This window comes from Xenopus tropicalis, chromosome 3, assembly GCF_000004195.4.
Source record: "Xenopus tropicalis strain Nigerian chromosome 3, UCB_Xtro_10.0, whole genome shotgun sequence".
NCBI lineage: Eukaryota > Metazoa > Chordata > Amphibia > Anura > Pipidae > Xenopus > Xenopus tropicalis.
In genome coordinates this window covers 120179441-120204401 of record NC_030679.2, presented here as the reverse complement: position 1 = coordinate 120204401, position 24961 = coordinate 120179441, and the positions used below count along the sequence as shown (strand labels likewise).

The following is a 24961-nucleotide window of genomic DNA, read 5'->3' as shown; positions in this document are numbered from 1 at the left end:
TGCTTTCTCTTCCAAACTCGGGGAACTAACCCTAAAAAAGTGTCGGCTATATGATTTAAGCTGTCTATACTTTAAAACACTTGTTTGTTGGACCAGCTCACCAAATAAGTAGATCTTTATGACATTCAACCAGCCACATGGTGGATAACATTGTCTTCTGCATGACCAACAGCATATGAAATACTGTAGGCCACAGACTGTATACAAAGGCCAATTTAGTTCTGAGACTTTTCCATTAAACCTGATCACCATCTCAAGTATTATATTGATTCAGATTGGGAGAAGTAATATATTTATACTGCACCAGAGGAAAGACCCCAGAGGTCCGAAACATGTAGTGCGTGCTATGCATCTCTAAACTAATAAACAACACAGAATGCATTTTGCTCTCCAGTGGATTTTTTTCTATTTTTACATGGTACCTATTAGTAGACCTGGCGAAACCTACACCATTGTGATTGAGCCTCCTCACTGAATTTCACAATTTGTGGCACACCAGCTGTATTTTTCTTTTTGTCATAATTATTTTGGTCCCCTACATGGGTGTGTTGACAGCTCAGGCAAAGAGGTCCAAATCAGCACCTAGTATCTACTCATATATTTAGTTTCTCTTTGACACATTTCACTATTATAAAATGGTATTGAAGATGGGTGCCTCTATATAATTTGCTGGGCCTGTGAACACTTTAATGCTCCTCTTAAAGACTGGCTACTGATTAATTTTTCCAGCCAACATTCTAAAGGTTTCACATCGGTTCTATCAATCTTACTGATCTTTTGCTCTGATTAGCTATGATATTCCAACACATTTTCTAATGATTAGCCTAATTTGCTATAGGGTGACTTTGCTATGTAAGCTACTGTATATAAAATCTTATTGACTAGAGGCTAGTTATAACCCTATTAACCTTCTAGTGCTCTGATTGACTACAGGCTGCTTTAGCTTGTAAATGGCCAAACACTCGAATAAGCTACACGCTGATTTAGCCCTACAGGTTGTATGAAAGATCAGTTACAATAATTGCTCTTGCTCCAGTGAACAAAATAAAATAGGACCCTACATGGTGGCCTATATAGATAAAAGAATATTGGGTCTATAATCTACATTAGCACTTTGTTATATTTACAGTTATGTGATCTATTATCCAGAATGCTTGAGACCTGTGGTTTTGTTTGGATAAGGGATCTTTTACATAGACTCAATCGTCAAACCTTAAGTCTACTAAAAAAAATGAACATTAAATAAACCAAATAGGATTGTTTTGGCTCCAATAAGGTTTAATTATATCTTATTTGGAATCAAGTACAAGCTACTGTTTTATTATTACAGAGGAAAAGGAAATCCTCTTTTAAAATATGAATTGTTTATAATGGAGTCTATAGTAGATGGTTTTTTGTAATTCAGAGCTTTCTGGATAACAGGTTTCCAGATTGTTTGATCCCATACCTGTGTTTGTGTGTGTATATATTTATATATATATATATATATATATATATATATATATATATATATATATATATATATATATATACAGGTTGGCACAGGTTGTATACTAAATTAGCAACTGTGTAACTTTTGTAGTGAGTTTCAACACCTAGTTTCTAGTACGGGTATGGGATCTGTTATCCGGAAACCCATTATCCAGAAAGCTCTGAATTACAGAAAGTCTGTCTCCCATAGACTCCATTTTAATAAAATATTTCCGATTTTTAAAACTGATTTCCTATTTCTCTGTAATAATAAAACAGTGGCTTGTGCTTGATCCCAACTAAGATATAATTAATCCTTATTGGGTTTATTTAATGTTTTATTGATTTTTTAGTAGACAAAGTATGGAGATCCAAATTACAGAAAGACCCTTTATCCAGAATACCCTTGATCCCGAGCATTCTGGATAACAGGTCCTATACCTGTATTGGGGTTAACCCTTTGGACCAATAAGTATGCAACACATTTATTTTTATTGAAAGTTGTCTGCATATAAATGCCTGACTTCACAATTTAGATAGAGATTATATGCTTTTATTTCTATTTATGTAGCCTTAAACATTCACATAATCATTCTTTTGCAAGGCCATCACCTTCCTTTCCAAGGACTCCCCATATTTCTCAATGATCATTTTTCCATATTCACACTTTTGTAAGTTGCAGAAGCTTTCGTTCTGAATGGCAATTATCTGGTAATTTTATATCTATGTGCTATTTATTGCATGTTCAATATTCTCAAGTTCTATATTTGTGCAAAAAAGGTTAAATTCATTCATTTATTCTTCAGTTGCCTGTACTCATCAGTGCCTCTTGTGCATTTCCATGCAGAATGAGCGAGAAACCATAGCTTTCTTTGCGCCGGAGGACAGCAATTTCCCTGCACATACTGGTCCAAAAGCCTTCAAAATCCCACACTCCATCAGACAGAGGATATGTGCAACATTCGACACACCCAACTCCAAAGGAAAGGACTGGCAGCTGTTAGCGCAGAAGTTGTCTATAAACAGGTAAGAGCAAGAGGGGTTGCTCAGTGCCAGTGACTTCTGGCAATCTAATATATGAGTCAAGAGGCCTTCAACCCTCAAACTCAAGTTGATTCCATTATGGAGCTTTGTAAAATGATCCGAATCATTTTTTTACATTCTTGTAACCTTGCCCAATCGCCTTTACAAGTTCTTTATGATGCTCATTATTATAAAAAGCCTTCAGTCCCCAGGAAAACTGGCCTGATGATCAGTGAAATCTTTATTTTAGATAAATATAATTTAATGGGCAATAATCACTGTATATGTTTTTTATTTTGTTTAAATAAAAAACATATTTTTATATAATTTTTTATGTACAGTATATTGATAAGGGAGTGCAAAGGATTTCTTGGTTTTGTCTGTTCTTTAGTCTCTTCCTTATTTACCACCACCTAATAAGTCAAAATTATTTAGTGGTGAGCACAACTTTCCCTTTTGCTATAGTTTATACTGGAGCTGTCAGCCCCATGTTGTAGCTTCCATCATTCCAGCTTCTATCAGATAATCTATCAGATGACCTTGGAAACCTTGAAAAAGCAAGTTGCAGGTAAATTTATGTAGGTACTCAAGGATTTGGGTTCCTTTGCGAGTCTTGGTACTGTAGACTGTGCTGCATTTTAGGAAAATAGTGTGTTTTGCGCTTTAAATGGAGTGCCGATTAAAAAATCCCTTCCTTACCTGCATTAAAGCAGGAGATCCTGTCCTGTGCCTCCTTATGCTCCGTACCTTGCCTCGTCTGAATTATGCCCGGCCATTTTGAATCTCGATTAGTCCACAGGTCCGCACTCCAAAACGTAGTACAAAGGCCTCCACCTATTTGCAAATGTTCCGTGCAGTGGCAAAGTTCACAAAAATAGATAAGAAATAGATTGCAGCTTTTTTTTTTTCACTTTGCAGACTGCGTGGAGTATGTGCCTTCATGTGTATTTACACAAGTCAAGCAACTGCAGTCAGTTATTGCTACATCTTTTACACCCTATAGGTGACACGTTGTTATAATTTATACAGCCCCATGGATTCCCACAGTAACTTACAGAGTGCAGGGATATTTGGGAAATCCTACAACAGTAAAAGCTGTGCAGACTTCCAGCTCTAAACCTCATATGTAATAAAGGGCACTAAGTTTGCCCAGGAGTACCAGTAACCTATAGCAACCAATAAGGTGTTTGCTTTTAATCAGGTGACCAGTAAATGCTTCCAGCTGTTTGGTTGCTATTGGTTACTGCTCCTGGGCAAACTTTGTGCCTTTTATTGCATAACCCCCTAAACGTTTCTAATAAATAAGCCTGCCTGTTTTTAATCTGGTACAACGCAAAATGTCACTAATAGCAATCATCTCTGGCCCATGACATATACTATATATAAGTGCAGGGCTAACTTGATTTCAGCTCTTCCTTCTCTGCTGACAGTGTTTTGCTTCCTTCAGTCCCGTAACACAATGAGGCTGGGAGCCATTAAGCACAGGTTTTAAACTGAGCATCCATCTTGTTTTGTGCACTGGATGGAGACACCTACAAATAAGAAATATAATTAGGTTGCCAAGTCTGTGCTTGCACAGACATGTATGACTAGAGGGACTTACCGCCGCAAGGAGCTTACAATCTAATTGTTAATGGTAATCATTTTTCAAGGTTTGAATTTTAATCTGCAAGAAGCATAATAAAGATATTCAGCGCCCATCTCTCCCAAACATTTGGATTAATTCCCACCCCAGGGCCAATCCTGATGGAGGCTGTATAAATGGCAAAAGCTTTATTACTAAGCTTCCCTATGGGGGATTCTAATGAACACATTCTGTTGCTGAAAAATAAAATACATTTATTCTGCCTCTAAGCTTTGGAATATATGCATAATAAAGGAGTTCTTTCATAAAAGTGAATATATAGATCACAGCTGATGATGGATAAGGTGTAATCTTGATCCAGCACTAATTATCCTATGAAATCCTCACTTTATGAAAGGCATTGACCTCTGTGACTGGGCAGTGCGAGTAAATGTCCCTTGGATAAATACACAGAACTCTCTAATATGCATAGCATGTCTTCCTTCTTCCAACTTTAATTACCAGCCTGTATTCTATATGGCTAACCGCTGCTCCTGTTTATGATTGAAACAATAGGAAGGTGGCAATACTGTGTGTGGTCCCTTGTACACTCTCCCACCCAATCAGGCAGAGCAGGTATCCGGTGGGAAAAGAGGGCACCAGTGTGAATGGCTGCATTACACTAACCCAACCATTATTATGGTGGGGTCACCCCAGAGGCTCACAATGCTAATTGGCAGGTCTAACACTAAGGGGCGCATTCATCAAACCATGAGTTTGAATCCCGAAATGGGTAAAATTCGGATTGGATACGATAATTTCTGATGATCGCAAATATCACAAAAATGCTTATGAAAAAATAGTCACTATAATATCGTATTGGCGATCCAAAAGTCACGAAATTTTCGTATCCAAACGATTGTAAACTGCAGAAAAACCTTTCTGACTTTGATCCTTCTGTGCATGATTTTAAAAGTCTCCCAAAGGACTCAATGGCACTCTGCAGCTCCAACCTGGCCCAAGGAAAGTCTCCCATAGGGCTCAATGGCACTCTGCAGCTCCAGCCCGGCCCAAGGAAAGTCTCCCATAGGGCTCAATGGCACTCTGCAGCTCCAACCCGGCCCAAGGAAAGTCTCCCATAGGGCTCAATGGCACTCTGCAGCTCCAACCTGGCCCAAGGAAAGTCTCCCATAGGGCTCAATGGCACTCTGCAGCTCCAACCCGGCCCAAGGAAAGTCTCCCATAGGGCTCAATGGCACTCTGCAGCTCCAACCTGGCCCAAGGAAAGTCTCCCATAGGGCTCAATGGCACTCTGCAGCTCCAACCTGGCCCAAGGAAAGTCTCCCATAGGACTCAATGGCACTCTGCAGCTCCAGCCTGGCCCAAGGAAAGTCTCCCATAGGGCTCAATGGCACTCTGCAGCTCCAACCTGGCCCAAGGAAAGTCTCCCATAGGACTCAATGGCACTCTGCAGCTCCAGCCTGGCCCAAGGAAAGTCTCCCATAGGGCTCAATGGCACTCTGCAGCTCCAACCTGGCCCAAGGAAAGTCTCCCATAGGACTCAATGGCACTCTGCAGCTCCAACCTGGCCCAAGGAAAGTCTCCCATAGGGCTCAATGGCACTCTGCAGCTCCAACCTGGCCCAAGGAAAGCCTCCCATAGGGCTCAATGGCACTCTGCAGCTCCAACCCGGCCCAAGGAAAGCCTCCCATAGGGCTCAATGGCACTCTGCAGCTCCAACCCGACCCAAGGAAAGTCTCCCATAGGGCTCAATGGCACTCTGCAGCTCCAACCCGGCCCAAGGAAAGTCACCCATAGGGCTCAATGGCACTCTGCAGCTCCAACCTGGCCCAAGGAAAGTCTCCCATAGGGCTCAATGGCACTCTGCAGCTCCAACCTGGCCCAAGGAAAGCCTCCCATAGGGCTCAATGGCACTCTGCAGCTCCAACCCGGCCCAAGGAAAGTCTCCCATAGGACTCAATGACACACTGCAGCTCCAACCTGGCCCAAGGAAAGTCTCCCATAGGGCTCAATGGCACTCTGCAGCTCCAACCTGGCCCAAGGAAAGTCTCCCATAGGACTCAATGGCACTCTGCAGCTCCAACCTGGCCCAAGGAAAGTCTCCCATAGGGCTCAATGGCACTCTGCAGCTCCAACCTGGCCCAAGGAAAGTCTCCCATAGGGCTCAATGGCACTCTGCAGCTCCAACCCGGCCCAAGGAAAGTCTCCCATAGGGCTCAGTGGCACTCTGCAGCTCCAACCTGGCCCAAGGAGACTCTCCCCTAGGGCTCAATGGCACTCTGCAGCTCCAACCTGGCCCAAGGAAAGTCTCCCATAGGGCTCAATGGCACTCTGCAGCTCCAACCCGGCCCAAGGAAAGTCTCCCATAGGGCTCAATGGCACTCTGCAGCTCCAACCCGGCCCAAGGAAAGTCACGATAATGAAGCTTGTATAAATCCGAAACTTTCGTACTCGGTTCGACAATACGATTTTGTTGCAAAGTACAAAAAAAAGTTGCGCAAAATACGAAAAAGCCACACGGCTATATGAAAAAGTCACCGAAAATACGCACAGTACAATCAAATACAATTTTTTTGTAATTCGTACCTGTCGTACTTTAATAAATAGGCCCCTAAGTAGCAGATTTATTAACATTTTGTGGCTTAGAGTTTTTTTGAAACCACAACTAATTTTTCCACAAACACTACAAATATCAAAATATTTATTGAAAGATCCGAATGTAAAAAGCATGAATGAAAAAAGACAAGGAAAAACCATGAAAACCGCGGCTTGTTAGTATTGTCGCACAAATGCAAGTGTCAAAACCCCCTAAAACCCCTAAAACCATGAAGCAAAGGAAGAACTTTTAGTTGTAAAAAGAACACCTGACATTGACTTCTACATGATCTTGACAGCTTTTAGATAGCGTATTTCTTCTTTTGGATTTGTCACAGTTCTGCTGCATAATAAATCAGAAAAAGATTTTGTTTTTTTTTCTATGACAACAACATATTTTGGTGCAAAAAAGTAAGAATAGTGGAACAAAAAATAAATGTTATTAAATGAGAATAGGTTTGGAATTTTTCTGTCATGAGTTCTAAACTCATATTTTGATAAATCTGCTAGTGATGTGCGAATCTGTCCCATTTCAGTTCGCCGAAAAATTCACGAAACAACAGGTAAATTCGTGAAACAGCGAAAAATCTGCGAAACGCGCTTGTCGCATTACTTTTTTGTCATCCGTGTCTTTTTTTGTTGCACCTTTTTTTACCGAGAACGCACTTATTTTTGACGTTGCCTCGCTCATTTTGCCATACCCATGCCCAATTTGACGCAACCATGGCTTTTTTTTGACACACGACAAATTTTTCCCACAGCGAATTTCCACAGAAGTTTCACGAAACAATGGCAAAATTCACTGCGAATCCATGCCTGGTGAAAAAAAATTGCTCATCACTAATACCTGCCCCTTAGTGATGAGCAAATTTTTTTGCCAAGCATGGATTCGCAGTAAATTTCTGCATTTGCCATTAGCGAATTATTTTGCGAAATTTCAACGAAAATCCACAGCAAAAAAATTTGTTGCGCATAGAAAAAAGTAGATTGTGACAGCCAGGGTCACTTCAAAATACTGTAGGCACGATAGCGGCAAAAAAAACGTGCGTGATGAAGAAAAGAAGCATATGACAAAAAACTAGCATGACAATGGCGTTTCCCGCTGTTCCACAAATTTTCTGGTCGTTTCGCAAATTTTTCGGCGAATCAAAACGGGACAGATTCGCTCATCACTACTACAGGTATCGGACCCCTTATCCGGAAACCCGTTATCCAGAAAGCTCCGAATTACGGAATGCCCGTCTCCCATAGACTCCATTTTAATCAAATAATTCAGAATTTTAATACCGATTTCCTTTTTCTATGTAGAAATAAAACAGAACCTTGTAACTGATTCCAACTAAGATATAATTAATCCTTATTGGATGCAAAACAGTCCTATTGGGTTTAATTAATGTTTTATTGAATTTGTAGTTGACTTAAGGTATTGAGATCCAAATTACGGAAAGACCCCTTATCCGGAATACCCTTGGTCCCGAGCATTCTGGATAATGGGTCCTATACCTGTATTACTGTTTTACATTGTCTTTTCCATGTTGTGTCATTTTAGGCTTCCCCAAAATAGATCAGTAGTGATGAGCGAATCTGTACCATTTTGCTTTGCCGAAAAATTTCTTTTGAAAGATTCGCGAAACGGCGAAAATTATTTTGTCGCACAGCTAATATTTTGTCGCCCGCAGCTATTATTTTGACACGGGCGGCAATTTTTGGACGTGCGGCAAATTTTTCCGCGGCGAATCCATGCCTGGCGAAACATTTCGCCCATCACTATAGATCAGACTATACGGAGATAAAGAATGTCATATTAGTAGGCAACATTTTAGAGTAATACTGCTCTCCAAATGTGAGATGGGGTCCACATTTGGACCTCCAACAAGAGGTGATCAACCAGGAACCAGGAACCATGTAGCTCAGCAAGGAGTCATCGGCTCTTTTCTAAGCAAAGCAACATCTAACAATCTTCTCCTGGCTTATAGGCCAGTCAGCAGAACTGTTCAGAGAAACAGAAATATAATTTATATTTAGGAATCACAGAGTGAATCCGTATGGGCTTCTCCCTACATCCCTAGACATCTAAACCAGTCTGGGAAAATGATTTATTGTTGGTAAGCACTGATTTTCCTTGCTTGGAAAAACCTACTAGTTCTAGAGTAGCTTTTGGCTGTGTCTGATCCTGCGTTGGTGTCTGTGATGGTGGGTTTGCCCGTCAGGTTTAATAACACTCTATCTCGCCTAAAGCTATGATGTAGAGAGATAGCGGGCCTTTCACAGCTTGCTTTCCCTTTCATGGCAGGCTTAGCTTTAGAAAAAAAAAAAAGATTTATTCTGTTTTGTCTTTAGGTTTTAAAATGTTCTCGGCTTTCAAATAAATATTTTGCAAATGGCATTTGAAATCCTAACAAATGTAAATGTTGAAGGCTGACAATGAGAACAGGACTTTAAGGCGAATGAAAGCTATTAGTCAGCTATTGTAGCACAAAGCAATCTGCCGCTACCTTCGCCCAGCTCTCTTCATATTCTGCAGGTTTCTAAAAACCCAATTTTAGCTCGTGCTTCGATCTGGCCTTTCATCTTCCTGTTTACAGCCAGACTTACGCAGTACAGCTTGTTTCCATTTGAACAGAGCCCCGCTTTGAAAAATAACATTGGCGAGATGTTTGTGATGGGAATGGCTTGCAGCTCAAGTGGCCCTACTGCCAGCTTGACATTTTGCTCTGCGATTTGATTATTTCCTGTATTCTTTTCATCGCCGGGTGAGCATTTCTTAAAGGGAAAAACCAAGACACAGCTGCCTACTTACAAGGAAAAGAGGAGAAAGAACGTTTTGCAAAATGTGACTGTCTGTCTTTTGAGTAGAGCAGCAGGCAGACAGCGTACAACGCTGTAGTCATACATTCAATCAGCCGCCGCTGCTTCGAGGGCCAGCAGCCCTTTTCTCGCAATGTTATACAGATTTGCTGATCTGCAGGTGGTTCATAAAGTCTCTGAGAAGCAGCTGTGCACCTGTTGCAGTAATGGCAATTTGGGGAACTTCTTTGTATGTCTGTGCAGATGCTTCTATCTACGCCTGGCTGCCATAGCCTTGGCAGGTAGGTGCCAGCACCCGGAGAGATATGCTCATTTCCCAACGCCTGGCACAGTAAGTGCTGCATTTACAAATTAAAAGAGCAAAACTATGAAACAGCATCAACACTTGCATGGTAGAACATTTCCAATACCTTTCCTAGTGATGTGGTAATGGCAGATTCTGTTAATGCCTTTAAGAGGGGCCTGGATGAGTTCTTGATCAATCAGAATATCCAAGGCTATTGTGATACTAATATCTACAGTTAGTACTAGTGGTTGTATATATAGTGTATGTATGTGAGTGTATAGATTGGTAGGTGTGGGTTAAGTGTGCTGGGTTTACTTGGATGGGTTGAACTTGATGGACACTGGTCTTTTTTCAACCCTATGTAACTATGTAACTATGTAACTATGTAACTATGTAACCTTGGATCACCTTCCTGGCCTCCATGATGGCTAAACTGCACAGATCCCCGTATTCTGTACAGGATTTTATCTGTGCTGGTCATTCATTTCCAACTGTTGATTTGTATCTAGATGCAAATGGGTCACCTGATATACAGTATATATAGACTGATATAGACATATGTGATTGCTTAGTCCACTGACACTCAGTTACTTATGGTAACAGATATGAAGCCTTCATGGATGCCACACTATGCTGAAAGTTGTAATTCAACAACTAGACAAAGGTAGTTTGGACATTCTAGAGCAATGATCCCCAACCAGTGGCTCACGAGCAACATGTCACTCACTAACCCCTTGGATGTTGCTCCCAATGGCCTCAAGGGAGATGTATTTTTAAATTCTTGGCTTGGAGGCAAATTTTGGTTGCATAAAAACCAGGTGTTTAGCCTCCTGTAGGCTGCCAGTCCACATAGGGGCTATCCAATATCCAATCACAGCCCTTATTTGGCTCCTCCCAGGAATTTTGTTTAATGCAAAAGCTTTTTTACATTTAAATATAGGTAAAACAAGTTGGGGTTCTCTGTCCTAGAGCAATAAGCAATGGTATTGACCATATAGATGCAGGCAGTGTCAGGCTAATGCAATAGATGCATGGGTCCACCTACAATAAACATTTATTGGTCATTTATGAACACAAGTGTAATATGCGGTTTTTGGATACAAATTTCCATGTTTGTTACCTTTAATGCAGCATTTTTCAGTGTGACTGTGCTATGAGTTGCGCCCATTTTTTGGTGCAGTTGTGATGGGAACAACTCAGAACACTATTTCAATTTGGCTGCCAGTTGAGCCTCTTAAGCGTGAGTGTTGCTTCACTTCTGGAGTATTTACAAATGGTTTTTAATGCAATTGCCTGAACACAAATCTGATTGTCTGACTATTAATGTAACGGAACACTGTAGCTGCCACCATCCGGGACCTGTTGGTAGTTCAAGGGTTCCCCAGTGTTAATGATAGAGGCATATGTGCTCCATTCAGCAAAAGAGGTGAGATGGACATAGTGGAAACCATGTGGAGGTGCAGAAAGTACAATTTTGCCATGTTTTTCCCACAATTTTTGCCTCATTGTGGACACAAAAAGATTATTTTCTTGATGCAATCTAACTGCGCTTACTACAATTGCGCCCAATTCACCAAAATGAACAAACTGCATGTGCACTTCCTCACAAATCAAGTCCAATTGCCCTGAATATTTTTAAAGAATGACTGATGTTATTTCCAGTGTTCTCTGGTGTCCTTTCTGGTGCTTGGCGTGCAAGTGACATGGGTGCCCTGTTCTCTCATCTATTGACACAGGGCACAGAAGGAACCCTGGAGCTACCGCCTGGTCCAAAGGTGACAGCAGCTCCAGAGTTCCTCTGCATAAATATGAGCAGAGCTCAATTCAGCATGGAAGGCAGGAGGGACTGAGTGGCGCTAAGTGGAACTATAGAGAAGCGAAAGAAGCACATTTTGACACATTTTGACACTTTATTTGGGCTAAAAAAAAGACCAGTGTACAGCAAGTTCAACCCCTCCAAATGAATCCTTAATGAAAGTGAATGTATGCAAAACTCACTGCAAGGGAAATTGCGTGGACTGCTACTGGGGTTGTGGACATAAATGAGCCCTGTTGACACAATGCAGAATGCTACTTCCATACAAGCCCTTGCAACTTGAATCTAGTGCCAATGCCCTTTTCTGCCTGGTCTGATAAATTAAGCATTAGTTTACTCATTGATGCAAATAAGCATTCATATGGTGAACCATGTCCAAGAAGTGGCATTCCAGTGGCATGCAGTGTTATTACCAGCATAAGTCCAAAGATTGTCTTTGTGCGAGTAAGTTGAAACTATGGCACAAACCACTAATGGAATAGAGATGTAGCGAACTGTTCGCCGGAGAACTAATTCGCACGAAAATCGGGTGTTCGCAAGTTCGCGAACTTTTAGCGAAGTTCGCAATTTTGGGTTCGCCTTAGCTGGAGCCAAATTTTGACCTCTCACCCCAGAGCCAGCAGATACATGGCAGCCAATCAGGCAGCTCTCCCTCCTGGACCACCCCCGGACCACCCCCTTCCATATATAAACCGAAGCCCAGCAGCCATTTTACATTCTGCCTGTGTGTGCTTGATGAGTTAGCATAGGGAGAGAGCTGTGCAGGGGTTTGAGGGACAGTTTAGGTAGCTTTTCTGACTAGTAATCTACTTTCTACTGCTCTGTAGGTAGCTGCTGGGGACAGCTCTCCTGCTGATCTCATCTGCTGTAACCCAATACGTTACACATAGTAGTGACATTGCATTGCAATAAAATCACCTGAGCGATGTTTTTCCACCAGCAATAATATATTCCGTATCCAGTACTGCTGCGTTTTGTCTTTGCGTGTGAACCGGCTGTAACCTTTACACGACTTGATTGGCATGTAGACGCCGGACGTTTTAAAGCAGTTTATTACACAAGTTTAGAAATGTAGTGTGATTTGTGCCCTTTACAGCACAAAACCCAACGCTGTGTCAACAACGTATTTTTCAGAGAAATTTTTGCCCTTGATCCCCCTCCTGCATGTCACTGTCCAGGTCGTGGCACCCTTTAAACAACTTTAAAATCAGTTTTCTGGCCAGAAATGGCTTTTCTAGGTTTTAAAGTTCGCCTTCCCATTGAAGTCTATGGGGTTCGCAAAGTTTGCAAAAGTTCGCACTTTTTTTGTGAGGTTCGCTACATCTCTATAATGGAACCCTGGAATTAACACCGGGTTCAGATGAACACTTGCACAAAAGGGGCACATTGGCACTCACAGCAAGCAAAGAGCATGTATAGGCAAAGTATAGACAATATGTACTCAGTTTTGCAAAAGAGGTGAGATGGACATAGTGGAAACCATGTGGAGGTGCAGAAGCATGTTTTAATGAAAATACCTTAATGAATTGCATTAATATGCACTCTCTATTGCATCCATTTTAGAGCACCCAACACTTTCCTAAAAGACTCCTTTAATGTCAGGCAAACAAATGAGAAATCATGGGCACCTGAAATTACCTTTTTATTGATGCATCTGACCCACACATAATATCCTTTCCAAGGTGTAAAAGAAGGATCAAACTGAGAACACAGACTTTCTTTGTATCCATTTTACATTGATCTACACAAAACAGTTCTGCAGTATCACCAATGAGTTGAACAATGCACTGCAGGGGCCAGATGGAAGGAGAAAATTTAATTTCCTTGTTTCCATTTTTATTCCATAAAAGCACTTGAACAAAGAGCGCTAAGTGTGCTGTATCAATAGAACATATGGTATTGTGTTACTGTCTCGCAGTCGCAGTGCAGAGTACAGTCCAGACTCACTGCAGCCTATTCACTGCCACTGCCACACTCTTTACTCGAGAAAATAAACTTGTCATTGAATTTACAGCTAAGGTACAGAGGTTCTTTAATTATATTATATTAGTTATCATAGGGCTGCTATAATGAATAGAAGACAACAAAGTGATTTGATTCTAACACATTCTCCCTTCAGAATAAGTCAGCTATCCTCTGTTGCCCTATATCCCAACACAGCAGCCCCATGATTTCTTTATACAACAAAAGGAGAAGATAAAAAATAAAGTGTAAAGAACTAAAAATGAATGCAAAATTGAGCACACATTAGGGTTCATTTACATCCGGAGGTGCAGTGAGCAAAGTACAATTTTGCCATGTTTTTCCCACAATTTTTGCCTCATTGTGGACACAAAAAGATTATTTTCTTGATGCAATCTAACTGCGCTTACTACAATTGCGCCCAATTCACCAAAATGAACAAACTGCATGTGCACTTCCTCACAAATCAAGTCCAATTGCCCTGAATATTTTTAAAGAATGACTGATGTTATTTCCAGTGTTCTCTGGTGTCCTTTCTGGTGCTTGGCGTGCAAGTGACATGGGTGCCCTGTTCTCTCATCTATTGACACAGGGCACAGAAGGAACCCTGGAGCTACCGCCTGGTCCAAAGGTGACAGCAGCTCCAGAGTTCCTCTGCATAAATATGAGCAGAGCTCAATTCAGCATGGAAGGCAGGAGGGACTGAGTGGCGCTAAGTGGAACTATAGAGAAGCGAAAGAAGCACATTTTGACACATTTTGACACTTTATTTGGGCTAAAAAAAAGACCAGTGTACAGCAAGTTCAACCCCTCCAAATGAATCCTTAATGAAAGTGAATGTATGCAAAACTCACTGCAAGGGAAATTGCGTGGACTGCTACTGGGGTTGTGGACATAAATGAGCCCTGTTGACACAATGCAGAATGCTACTTCCATACAAGCCCTTGCAACTTGAATCTAGTGCCAATGCCCTTTTCTGCCTGGTCTGATAAATTAAGCATTAGTTTACTCATTGATGCAAATAAGCATTCATATGGTGAACCATGTCCAAGAAGTGGCATTCCAGTGGCATGCAGTGTTATTACCAGCATAAGTCCAAAGATTGTCTTTGTGCGAGTAAGTTGAAACTATGGCACAAACCACTAATGGAATAGAGATGTAGCGAACTGTTCGCCGGAGAACTAATTCGCACGAAAATCGGGTGTTCGCAAGTTCGCGAACTTTTAGCGAAGTTCGCAATTTTGGGTTCGCCTTAGCTGGAGCCAAATTTTGACCTCTCACCCCAGAGCCAGCAGATACATGGCAGCCAATCAGGCAGCTCTCCCTCCTGGACCACCCCCGGACCACCCCCTTCCATATATAAACCGAAGCCCAGCAGCCATTTTACATTCTGCCTGTGTGTGCTTGATGAGTTAGCATAGGGAGAGAGCTGTGCAGGGGTTTGAGGGACAGTTTAGGTAGCTTTTCTGACTAGTAATCTACTTTCTACTGCTCTGTAGGTAGCTGCTGGGGACAGCTCTCCTGCTGATCTCATCTGCTGTAACCCAATACGTTACACATAGTAGTGACATTGCATTGCAATAAAATCACCTGAGCGATGTTTTTCCACCAGCAATAATATATTCCGTATCCAGTACTGCTGCGTTTTGTCTTTGCGTGTGAACCGGCTGTAACCTTTACACGACTTGATTGGCATGTAGACGCCGGACGTTTTAAAGCAGTTTATTACACAAGTTTAGAAATGTAGTGTGATTTGTGCCCTTTACAGCACAAAACCCAACGCTGTGTCAACAACGTATTTTTCAGAGAAATTTTTGCCCTTGATCCCCCTCCTGCATGTCACTGTCCAGGTCGTGGCACCCTTTAAACAACTTTAAAATCAGTTTTCTGGCCAGAAATGGCTTTTCTAGGTTTTAAAGTTCGCCTTCCCATTGAAGTCTATGGGGTTCGCAAAGTTTGCAAAAGTTCGCACTTTTTTTGTGAGGTTCGCTACATCTCTATAATGGAACCCTGGAATTAACACCGGGTTCAGATGAACACTTGCACAAAAGGGGCACATTGGCACTCACAGCAAGCAAAGAGCATGTATAGGCAAAGTATAGACAATATGTACTCAGTTTTGCATCCATTTTAGCACTTTACACTACCTTGTTATATTTGTATATATGTATACTGTATACTGTTTTTCAGCCATAATGTATGGTCCAAATTATGGTAAGACTCCTTATTGAGAAAACCACAGGATAATACCCCCAATATCTGTGTATAAAATCAGCCCTAATAACTCTTGAGCACTTGCAGGGGGTTCACAGTCAGTCACCTATGGTTTGGGATAAAATCCTCTTGGCATGTACATTTTTCCTTTTAAACAGCTCCAGCTCTTGATTTATTGTTTAAACTGGCCAGTTCTGCCATTATTTTTACATGACTACTATTGTTTGTTTGTTTGTTTTTTTTTTACTTTATTTTATCACGTACCTGCTCCTTTTGATGTGTTTAGCCCATTTATCTGAAAATAGTTAAATAGTTACGGTTTGCTTTTTTTCTTTGAAGGCTTTTTCACTGTTCTGTTGGCTGCGGTTGCAATCAGCGCTATGTAATTAGTATTTTTTAATTAAACAATAATTAAAGATTTTTGCAGCGTCCCTAGAACAGCAGCATTATAGAATGACTAGAGTTTAAGCAACACTGAGTACAGTGTATTAAGGGTTTGAATTCATTTCAAATTTTTTGATCCTCATTTCCAGACCATCCCTCCACGTTGTAGGCTGTATAATTTCACTTCTTTAAAAACTATTTAAGTTTAAGAGGCCAAAAGTTTTGTAGTTATATTAGGCTCCTTTGGAATGTCTGACTGTTACCAGTCCTTGATGTTTAAGCAATGAGCAATGGCATAACCGTTTTTACGACAAGTAAATGGGCAGAATTGCCTCTATAGTTCCCTATGACAAATGCTTGAAAGTAACTGTGCAAGTAATAATCAGGAAATTCTTGTCTAAAAACTCAGCCTGATATACAGTATATATAAGTGGCAACTGCCTGACAAACACTAGTACTGGAAGTGTTAGAGCTAGGTTGGCCATATCCAAATCTCCAAAAAGGAGAATGCAGACACTAAGGGGGCTATTTGTCAGCATCAATATTTTTTCTGCAATTCAAATTTTTTGTGTTAAGAACCATGGATTTGAATCAACAAAGTTGATTTTACAAATGGGATTTTAGCTCAAACTGCCAGGAATCATCTTGGATCCTCAGTTTAGTTTACAATAAATCGGCCCAATAATGCTCATGGTATATAATCTGCATTTGCTCTTTATTTCTTTATTAGGGGTTGATTTACCTTTAGAAACCTAAATGCAATTTTATGATGAAATACTCTTTAAATTAATAAATACTCTTTATACTTACCATTACATACACACATCTCACCAACTTTAATGAAAAGGTCAACACATTAGTCCAATAAATTGCAGGCTCAGTGTATCATTTATGTCTTATTTAACTGTATATTTTAGCTGTACCCTTTGAGAGATACCTGCCTTTTAAAATATTAGGAAATTGTGAGTTACGAAGGGGCTTAACAGGTTCCAAGCCTTGGACTGTTGAACAGTGTTTTGAAGAAATATTTAGCTTACAGTAATCCTTCATACAAATATTACAAAACAGTCTCTGGTTGCACAGAAAGTAAAGCCCCATATGGTATGTCTGGGATTGGGTGGCTTCATGTATAAACACCAGGTAGCCCAAACAGTCCCAATATATGTTGGAATCTGAGATTAAAAATGAAAAGTGAAAAGCCCTTCTGATGCATTTATATTGAGAGGAAGAACATGTTCTTAAATTTTGCTTAATTACCTTTTTTTCTTGTAGGAATCTGAGCTACTTTGCTACCAAGAACAGTCCATCTGCTGTTATTCTGGACCTGTGGGAAGCTCGGTACCCCTATGATGGAAACCTGGATTCACTGGCCTGTGCACTGGAGGAAATTGGAAGGACACAAAACAAACTGTCACTAGTCACAGAGACTCATTCAGAGGATCCAGATTTCAGCTACAGTCGACAAAATGGCCTTTGAGAACTCACATATACCATGGCTTGTTGAAGCCGGTATTTAAATATGGACTTTAGCCCTTCTCAAAGGGTATTACGGGGCAGGAGTATATGAGGCAATGCCATTTACATGTTCCCCACGTCAGAGAACAGATAAGGCCTTATCAGTTTTAAAGCCAAATGATCTCAAGATGCTTTGCTTCTCTTTGAATGAACTATAGGACATTCATTAAAGGAACCTTACTTGTGCAAAAAGGTTTTCAAAAAAAGCCATTAGATATGGGGGGGAGTTTAGAAGTAGACCTTTCCGAAGAAAAGAATCAGCCTTTGTGGTTATAGAAGACATATCATTAAATGAACATTGTCTTTATTAATCAGTTTAAGGTTAGTGATAAAAAAAACAACTTAATTACTGTATAAAAAGACACGGTACACTGTACAGATCCTTCTATAGCCCCCTTCTATGTACAGCTTCCCCAAGCTGCTTTGCCTTATAGAATGTAGAATGCAGTAGCTTACACCTGAGAGAATACCAGGAATTGCTGTCTTGTGTGGTCTCTACATGTCATTTGACTCAAGCTGCTATGATAATTTAGTGAACTCAGCCTGCTCGAATGAGCAAGCTGTACAACTCATTCCACTAGGGTCCCTACCAGCCCATCTTTTTAGTAGACTTTATTTTGATCATTGAACTCAGCTTCTATATAAAAGCCTGTCTAGAAAATGAGTGAGTAAAACCCCAGAATGTTGATTCTTCATCTGTGAAACTGAAATACTGACCAATTAAATGCAAAATTTTAAAAATGTATATTTTCTATAGTCCATTACCACAATGAATTATATAGGTCTCCTTTTAAAACTAAACTGATCTATTTTTACACTTATGACTCACAGATAATTTCAGGCTTATCTGACCTTGTTCTCCAACATTTGAGCAAAAGTATAGTACCAACAGATGGTTCCATTTTCTTATGTAGGTGGCATTTTGTTGGCAGACTGTGGTGTCAAAAACACAAGGCATCTTCACAAATAACTCTCAACACAATAAATACAGAGTATGCATCCTTATATGATTTCTGCCCTATTTTCTTGTGGGTCAATTTTTGGTCATAATTACACCCTGCTGCTGCATGTTGCAATTAATTGATGTAACGAGAGACACAGTACCACATGTAGTATACGTTTCTCTATTGTTTGTTGGAGGTGGTCACATACTAAGGATATACAAGGTACAACAATTCATTCAGAAATGTATGTTATTATATATTTATCTTTGGTTTGTGGTACCACTGTGTGGTTGCAAAGAATTGCTAGTTGGTGGGGTACAAGGAAAAGTGAATACAATTCAACAACTTTCTGAACCACTGTTCATGAGTCAGTAACTCATTCAGATAAGCCCTTGAGAATAAGTATGTTTCACCAATCAACTTGACAGAAGGAATAACTCTATCTGCAATGATGAGTAAGGGACAACTCATAGTGGTTTTATATCTTACAGCTGATGCAGGGAGGGAATTATTTACTGGTTTTCCTTCCTTTTCACAAAAGCCTTTTTGAACATTTGGAAGTGTGCTGACCTTACTATCGCACTGTAACACACACATAGCCCTGGCATATCAAGTACACAGAGGCCCAAACAACCCCCCCAGGCCCAATTAATAGTTAATGTCTATGGCATCTTACAGCAGCCCCTCTGGCATTTGCCCGAAGCCACAGATTGCCAGTCTGGGCTTGGTGATAATCTTTTAAATAGGGCTGAAAGTCACTGTGCACTGGAGGAGCCAACACCTATGTTTCCTTTGAAAGAAGTGCTAGTAAAGGTGTTTATAGGTACCTTTGTGAATAATATATCATAACTACCCATAATTACTTAACATAAAACACTACAAACAAAAACGTACCAGAAAAGTATTTCATATGCTTATTTTTAATTCTCCATGTGTGTGTGTATATATATATATATATATATATATATATATGTATGTATGTATATATATATATATATATATATATATATATATATATATATATATATGTATGTATAGTTCAGATAATCAGTGATCACAGTTAGTGGACACAGTATAGATTCAAAAATGTGATGGATAATTGGGTATAATAATTTGTCATAAACAAGATGTCAAAGAAAAGCACAAAAGGTGCCAATTGCAGGCATGGAGACTAAGGGAATGATTTATCAACGTTCAAATTCAAATTTTTTTTTATACCATTTAAATTTAGCACTAAAACTCAAATTATGTTTCATAGATTCAAATGTTTGGTACGAAGTGCAACGATTAAAAAATAAACTGATGTAGAACTTTTGCATCTAAAAGCTCGATCGTTTATGTCAATGGGAGTTGTCAATTTTTTCAATTTGAGATTTTCAAGTTTTTCTAGTTATTTTTTTCAAGTTTGCAAATTAACACATTTGAGGTATTGGAGTTTTTTTTTTTATTTAATCAAGAATTTTTAATAAGTAAACAAACATTTGAGGTTTTTTTTATGGATGAGATTTTAATCAAAGTAGGTAAACACCCTCCAAGTCACAAACTTGAAAATTGATAAATAAGGCCATTATCAAAACTACAATATAACCAGTTCATTAGGCTTTTCAAGGCTTGTGTGGGTTTTAAAAAATGTCTAGTCCATCCAAACCCAAAGGGAAGCAACTAGGGCACATACATTTTGCTCTTTCATTGAAAATATTATGAGCATTTATGGTATATATTATGGTATATATGCAACTGTGGGTACCATAATGACACAGTATTATCATTTTATACCATGGACACATATGCTAAAATTTCCAAATGCAAAGAGCTCTAGCCTGAAACTTTGAATGCCTTTATCTTTGTATGTCTTTGGGACTCTGTAATAGTTTCTACAGTACTTATTACATGTATTTCTCTGTATCCTACTGTATGTGACATCACAGGAGAAAAAAATTGACTGGATGTGCACTATATGCGTGCATTTATTGTACAGTAGATTTATGAGGATATTTGTAGGATATATATACTTTGTATATATATATAAATATGTGTATAGGATGTAGGATACTAAGGATTTAGGTTTTTACAGATAAGTGGTCATTCCATAATGTGAATCACCATTTCTATAAGGCCACTGAAAACAATGAAACATGCAAAAACAAAAGCAATAGACTTGTTTTGCAATAATCATAGAACTATGTTAGCTTAGTTAACTTTAGTCAATACTAAGTACAAGGTATTGTCCTATTATTACTGACAAAGAGTCATTTCAAAATGAAGAATTTCTTTGGTTTCAATAGTACGCTAATGCTGCCCTATGCCACCGCTTCTTGGATAATGGATGTCTGGATACTGAATTTTTCTTGTTTTCTGTATAATTATTGCATTTTTGAATATAAACCTCTTTGAGCACTTTGAGATGGCAGTTATTGTCCCTTTAAAACAGCACAGAGAAAGTATTAGAAGACATGCATATATCTTATATACAGAGTTTAAACAGAGCAAACTTTATAAGAAATAAAAGTATCTTATATATAGATTTGAAACTGAGGAAATATTAATAGATAACTCAGCATTTGTATTTCTCATGTAGCACATTCCAAGCCTGAAATGTTTTGCCATTCTGCTTGCTTGATTGTAAATTACCATAGAAAGCCATTCTCATTCTGCATTGGGCCATATAGGACTGACCCAATAATTTTCCAGGAGCCAAGCATCGGATGATACTGTAGGTCAAAGGAGATCCAATACTGTGGTTGTTGTTTGGGTTAGGCAGACCTTGGAGCGGCCATTATCTGCTCATACATGGCCTGTTGGTATATATTAATGTTCTCACAGTGAACCAACTTGTAATATTTTTGAGAGCTTTAGTTATGTGTTAAGGAGTACATAGATCAAAACTGGAACACATCTGTAGGCACAACTCCTATATTAAAGAGAGAAAGAGTATGTATTTTAATGTAGAATCGATATTGCCCTAGGCTTGATTTCATTAGCAAGGAGCATGTTTAAGGTACAGCAAGAATACATTTCTTGTAGACACCAGTAAGAGTATGATATTGCATATATATAAGTTTAGGTAATAAAAGGTACTACGTTTGCCCAGGAGCAGTAGCAACCAATCAGCAGTTAAAATGTACTGGTCACCAGTTTAAAAGCAAATATCTTATTGGTTGTTATGGGTTACTGGGTTTGTGTTCCATATTACATACAGGTATAGGATCCATTATCCGTGATAACACAAAGGTTGTCTCTAGTGATGAGTAAATTTTTTCACCAGGCATGGATTCGCAGCGAATTTCCGCATTTTGGCATTGGTGAATTTTTTGCGAAACGTCCGTGAAAATTCGCTGCGCGTCAAATTGGGCGCTATCGCGTCAAAAAAGGGGCACGGTTGCATCAAAATTGGGCATGGCCGCATAAAAAAAGCATGGGCAACAAAAAAATAGACGTGGGTGACAAAAAAGATGCGGGCGACCAAAACAATTGTGCGACAAATGCGTTTTGCTAATTTTTCTGCGTTTTGCGAATTTCTTTCTAATAAAACAGTACCTTGTACTTGATTTCAGTTAAGATATAATTAATGCTTATTGGAGGCAAAACAATCCTATTGGGTTTAGTTAATGTTTAAATTAGTAGATTTAAGGTATAAAAATGTATATTACAGAAAGACCCTTATCCAGACAACCCCAGGCCCTGAGCATTCTGGATAACAGGTCCAATATCTGTACTACTTAATAATATTATACCTACCAAAAATACAAGCTTTTCCTTCATAAAATCAGTTTAAAAAAAAGCACATGCCAAGAAACCATTTCCAAAATGCAATGCTATTCCCATGGAACAATTGAAATGATGCACATTGTAGATCAGTAATTGTTTAGCAATCACAACAACATCATCTAATAAAATTTAAGCATAAGCTTGCATATTAACCATGCTAATTGCTATTCTAGTTCTTTCGGCGCATATACAGAAGGTGTTGATACCTGTGCTTTATCTGCTGATAGATCCATCTGCGACATATAAAAATATACAGTATATTAAATCTGGCAGGCTCTAGGTCCCTAAGGACACCAGGCAGGGAAGAGTAAAGCTGAAGAAGAACTTAAAAAAAAATCTACAGCTTGAATGTCAGTTAGAAGCAAAAAGGCTGCTTTTTTCCAAAGCCTATAATTGTGATGAATGAAAACCTGTGAAATGCGTGAGGGATTCATGGTGTTGTGTAAAATGTAATTCTCTTGATTAAAACTTAATGGCTATATGGTTTGTATGCAATTTATTAAACACCCACCCAAGTGTACCTGTCCCCCTGTATGTTTCCATCATTTAGCTAATTTAGCCATTGTTAGCTAATCGTCTGACAGCCGTTACTGGGGTTTAAATCCAAAAGGATTACAAACATTCCCCAGTTTATAAGGTTTGAATATTACCTTCAATAAGCAAAAAAAAAAAAAACATACTAAATGACTGTTTCTTTCCTCCCTAGATGTCAGGTTTTATTGCTTTTATTAAAATTCATTGAGAAATTCCTTGTTTCCCAAGGCACGGTGTTTGATATTAACCTACATTTATTGCCAATGCTAAAACTGAACTGATTTCAACATAAAAAAAAAAATAAAAATCTTAGAACACAGTTTAAAATGTACTGCTATCTTAAGTACATTATTGCCTGCAGCAGGGTCTTGCAAGGGAAGAGACCTTTGAATTCCTAGGACACGCGAAGGTTTAGGAAAAGAACCAGCTGGTACCACAGGAAGCCAATGGCAGAGGATTTCGCCCGAGGGAGGTCAGAAGACCAGGGCCAAAAAGATTTCCTCGCTGGCATAGTTACTGTCGGGCTGTATAATGAACAGTCCCCAAAGAGGTGCTCATTATACTGTATATGTTTTAGTACAGAGCACTAAGTGGCAAAGTATTTCCATCCTATAGTGATATTAGTACTTTGTATTTCACCACTGCTTGTAGCCTGTGACATATATCCCTCTCGCACACATTTTGAATGCAATTCTTTTTAAAAAAAAACTGTAGAATTAAAGAGATGTGCCTGTGATAGAAAAAGTAAGCCCTTGGTAAGGAAATGTATCGTCTGTGATTTGCAGTGAATCTTCCTAACTTCGCTGGAGTCTTACTGATAGAATTCACTCTTTACCTATTAAAAATGTTATTTTTTGCTCCAGCGATTCTGGAAATCTCCCTGACTTTGGCTCTAGGGTTCGGCTGTCTGTATAGAACTGATAAAGATTTGGTCACCACGGTCCAGTAAACAATGTATTTGATAATAGACTCTCCAGGGTTTTGGACTTGTTTATTACACTGAACAAGGTCAATGGCTACGATCCAATGGGCTTATACGCCCCTACATTGGGGAATAACAGATTTAAACCTTTTGCTACAAGAGAGGTCTGTAATGCATTGCAAAAGCCGTGCAATACAGTTCCATCTGAGAGCACAACGGTTAATCAGCCTCAAGACAAATCAGCGGCAGCTCTAATTGGCTGTATAAAGTACTCTCTGTGCCTTGTCCTATCAATAAAAATCCTGAATGTTAAATATTAAACACATGGATGGAATCCTTAACAACAAAAAAAGTGTGCACTCGCAACTTTTTCAGCACATGTACATAAACTTATAAATATATATATATATATATGGATACATATAAATATATTTGGTAATGCCAAACAGCTGTGTTATATTGTATTGACCATGGACAAAAAACATTGGACAGTTTGGATGTTTTTCTTTCTTTCTTTTTTTCTGTAGAGTTTGCAAAACTTGTATGGCTGCTGCCTTTTCAGAATAAATGTACAGAAGTAAAGATCTTGCATACCAATTATTTACTATTAAAGATGTTCTTTTATTGATAGCTTGGGTCATGGTGTCTGTTGTGTTATTCATTTGGGGGGGGGGGAATGAAATGGGTCCAAAGTGTTGAACTGAGATGATATTTAATATTTTTGATGATTCAAATCTCCCAGTACAAAATGTGCCAAAAACACTCAAAGTGCATGAGGGTGCAGTGACTTGGCTTTTTATCTGTAAAACTCCAAGGTCACCTGCCAAAAAAATAACCTGAAGTCTTCGGACTTGCCTTCTTCTGAGGACTAGGGCAGGCTCCTTTATCCCCAACCTCCTTGTCCAGAAGGCCCGCAGAGATCTCCTTCTCTACAAGGCTAGGGATGTACCTTTGTCCTTCCCTGTCCAGCCCAAAGACCTATAAGGGGTCATGATAAACCAGAGGTCCTGACAATGAATGCTGCCCTGGCTGGGCAGGCTTTTGGGGGGAGAAAGAACCTAATGGACACCCATCTCCCCCCTAGATGCATGACCTGGAAGTCTATTGCACCAAATCCAAAAGTGCTTAAATAAAG

The 24961-nt window shown here is 39.5% G+C and overlaps 1 protein-coding gene across 3 annotated transcripts in view; it reads left to right on the top strand.

The window, feature by feature from the left end:
• Window positions 1-21005, top strand: part of unc5d (unc-5 netrin receptor D) — a 365567-nt gene extending 344562 nt beyond the window's left edge. For all 3 annotated transcript variants that reach the window (XM_031899262.1, XM_031899263.1, XM_002932956.4), the window contains 2 exons: window positions 2318-2496; window positions 17416-21005. In XM_031899262.1, coding sequence (XP_031755122.1) covers window positions 2318-2496; window positions 17416-17620 — 384 coding nt within the window. In that variant the 3' untranslated portion in view covers window positions 17621-21005. The remainder of the gene's footprint in view (window positions 1-2317; window positions 2497-17415) is intronic.
• Window positions 21006-24961: the final 3956 nt, after the last annotated feature.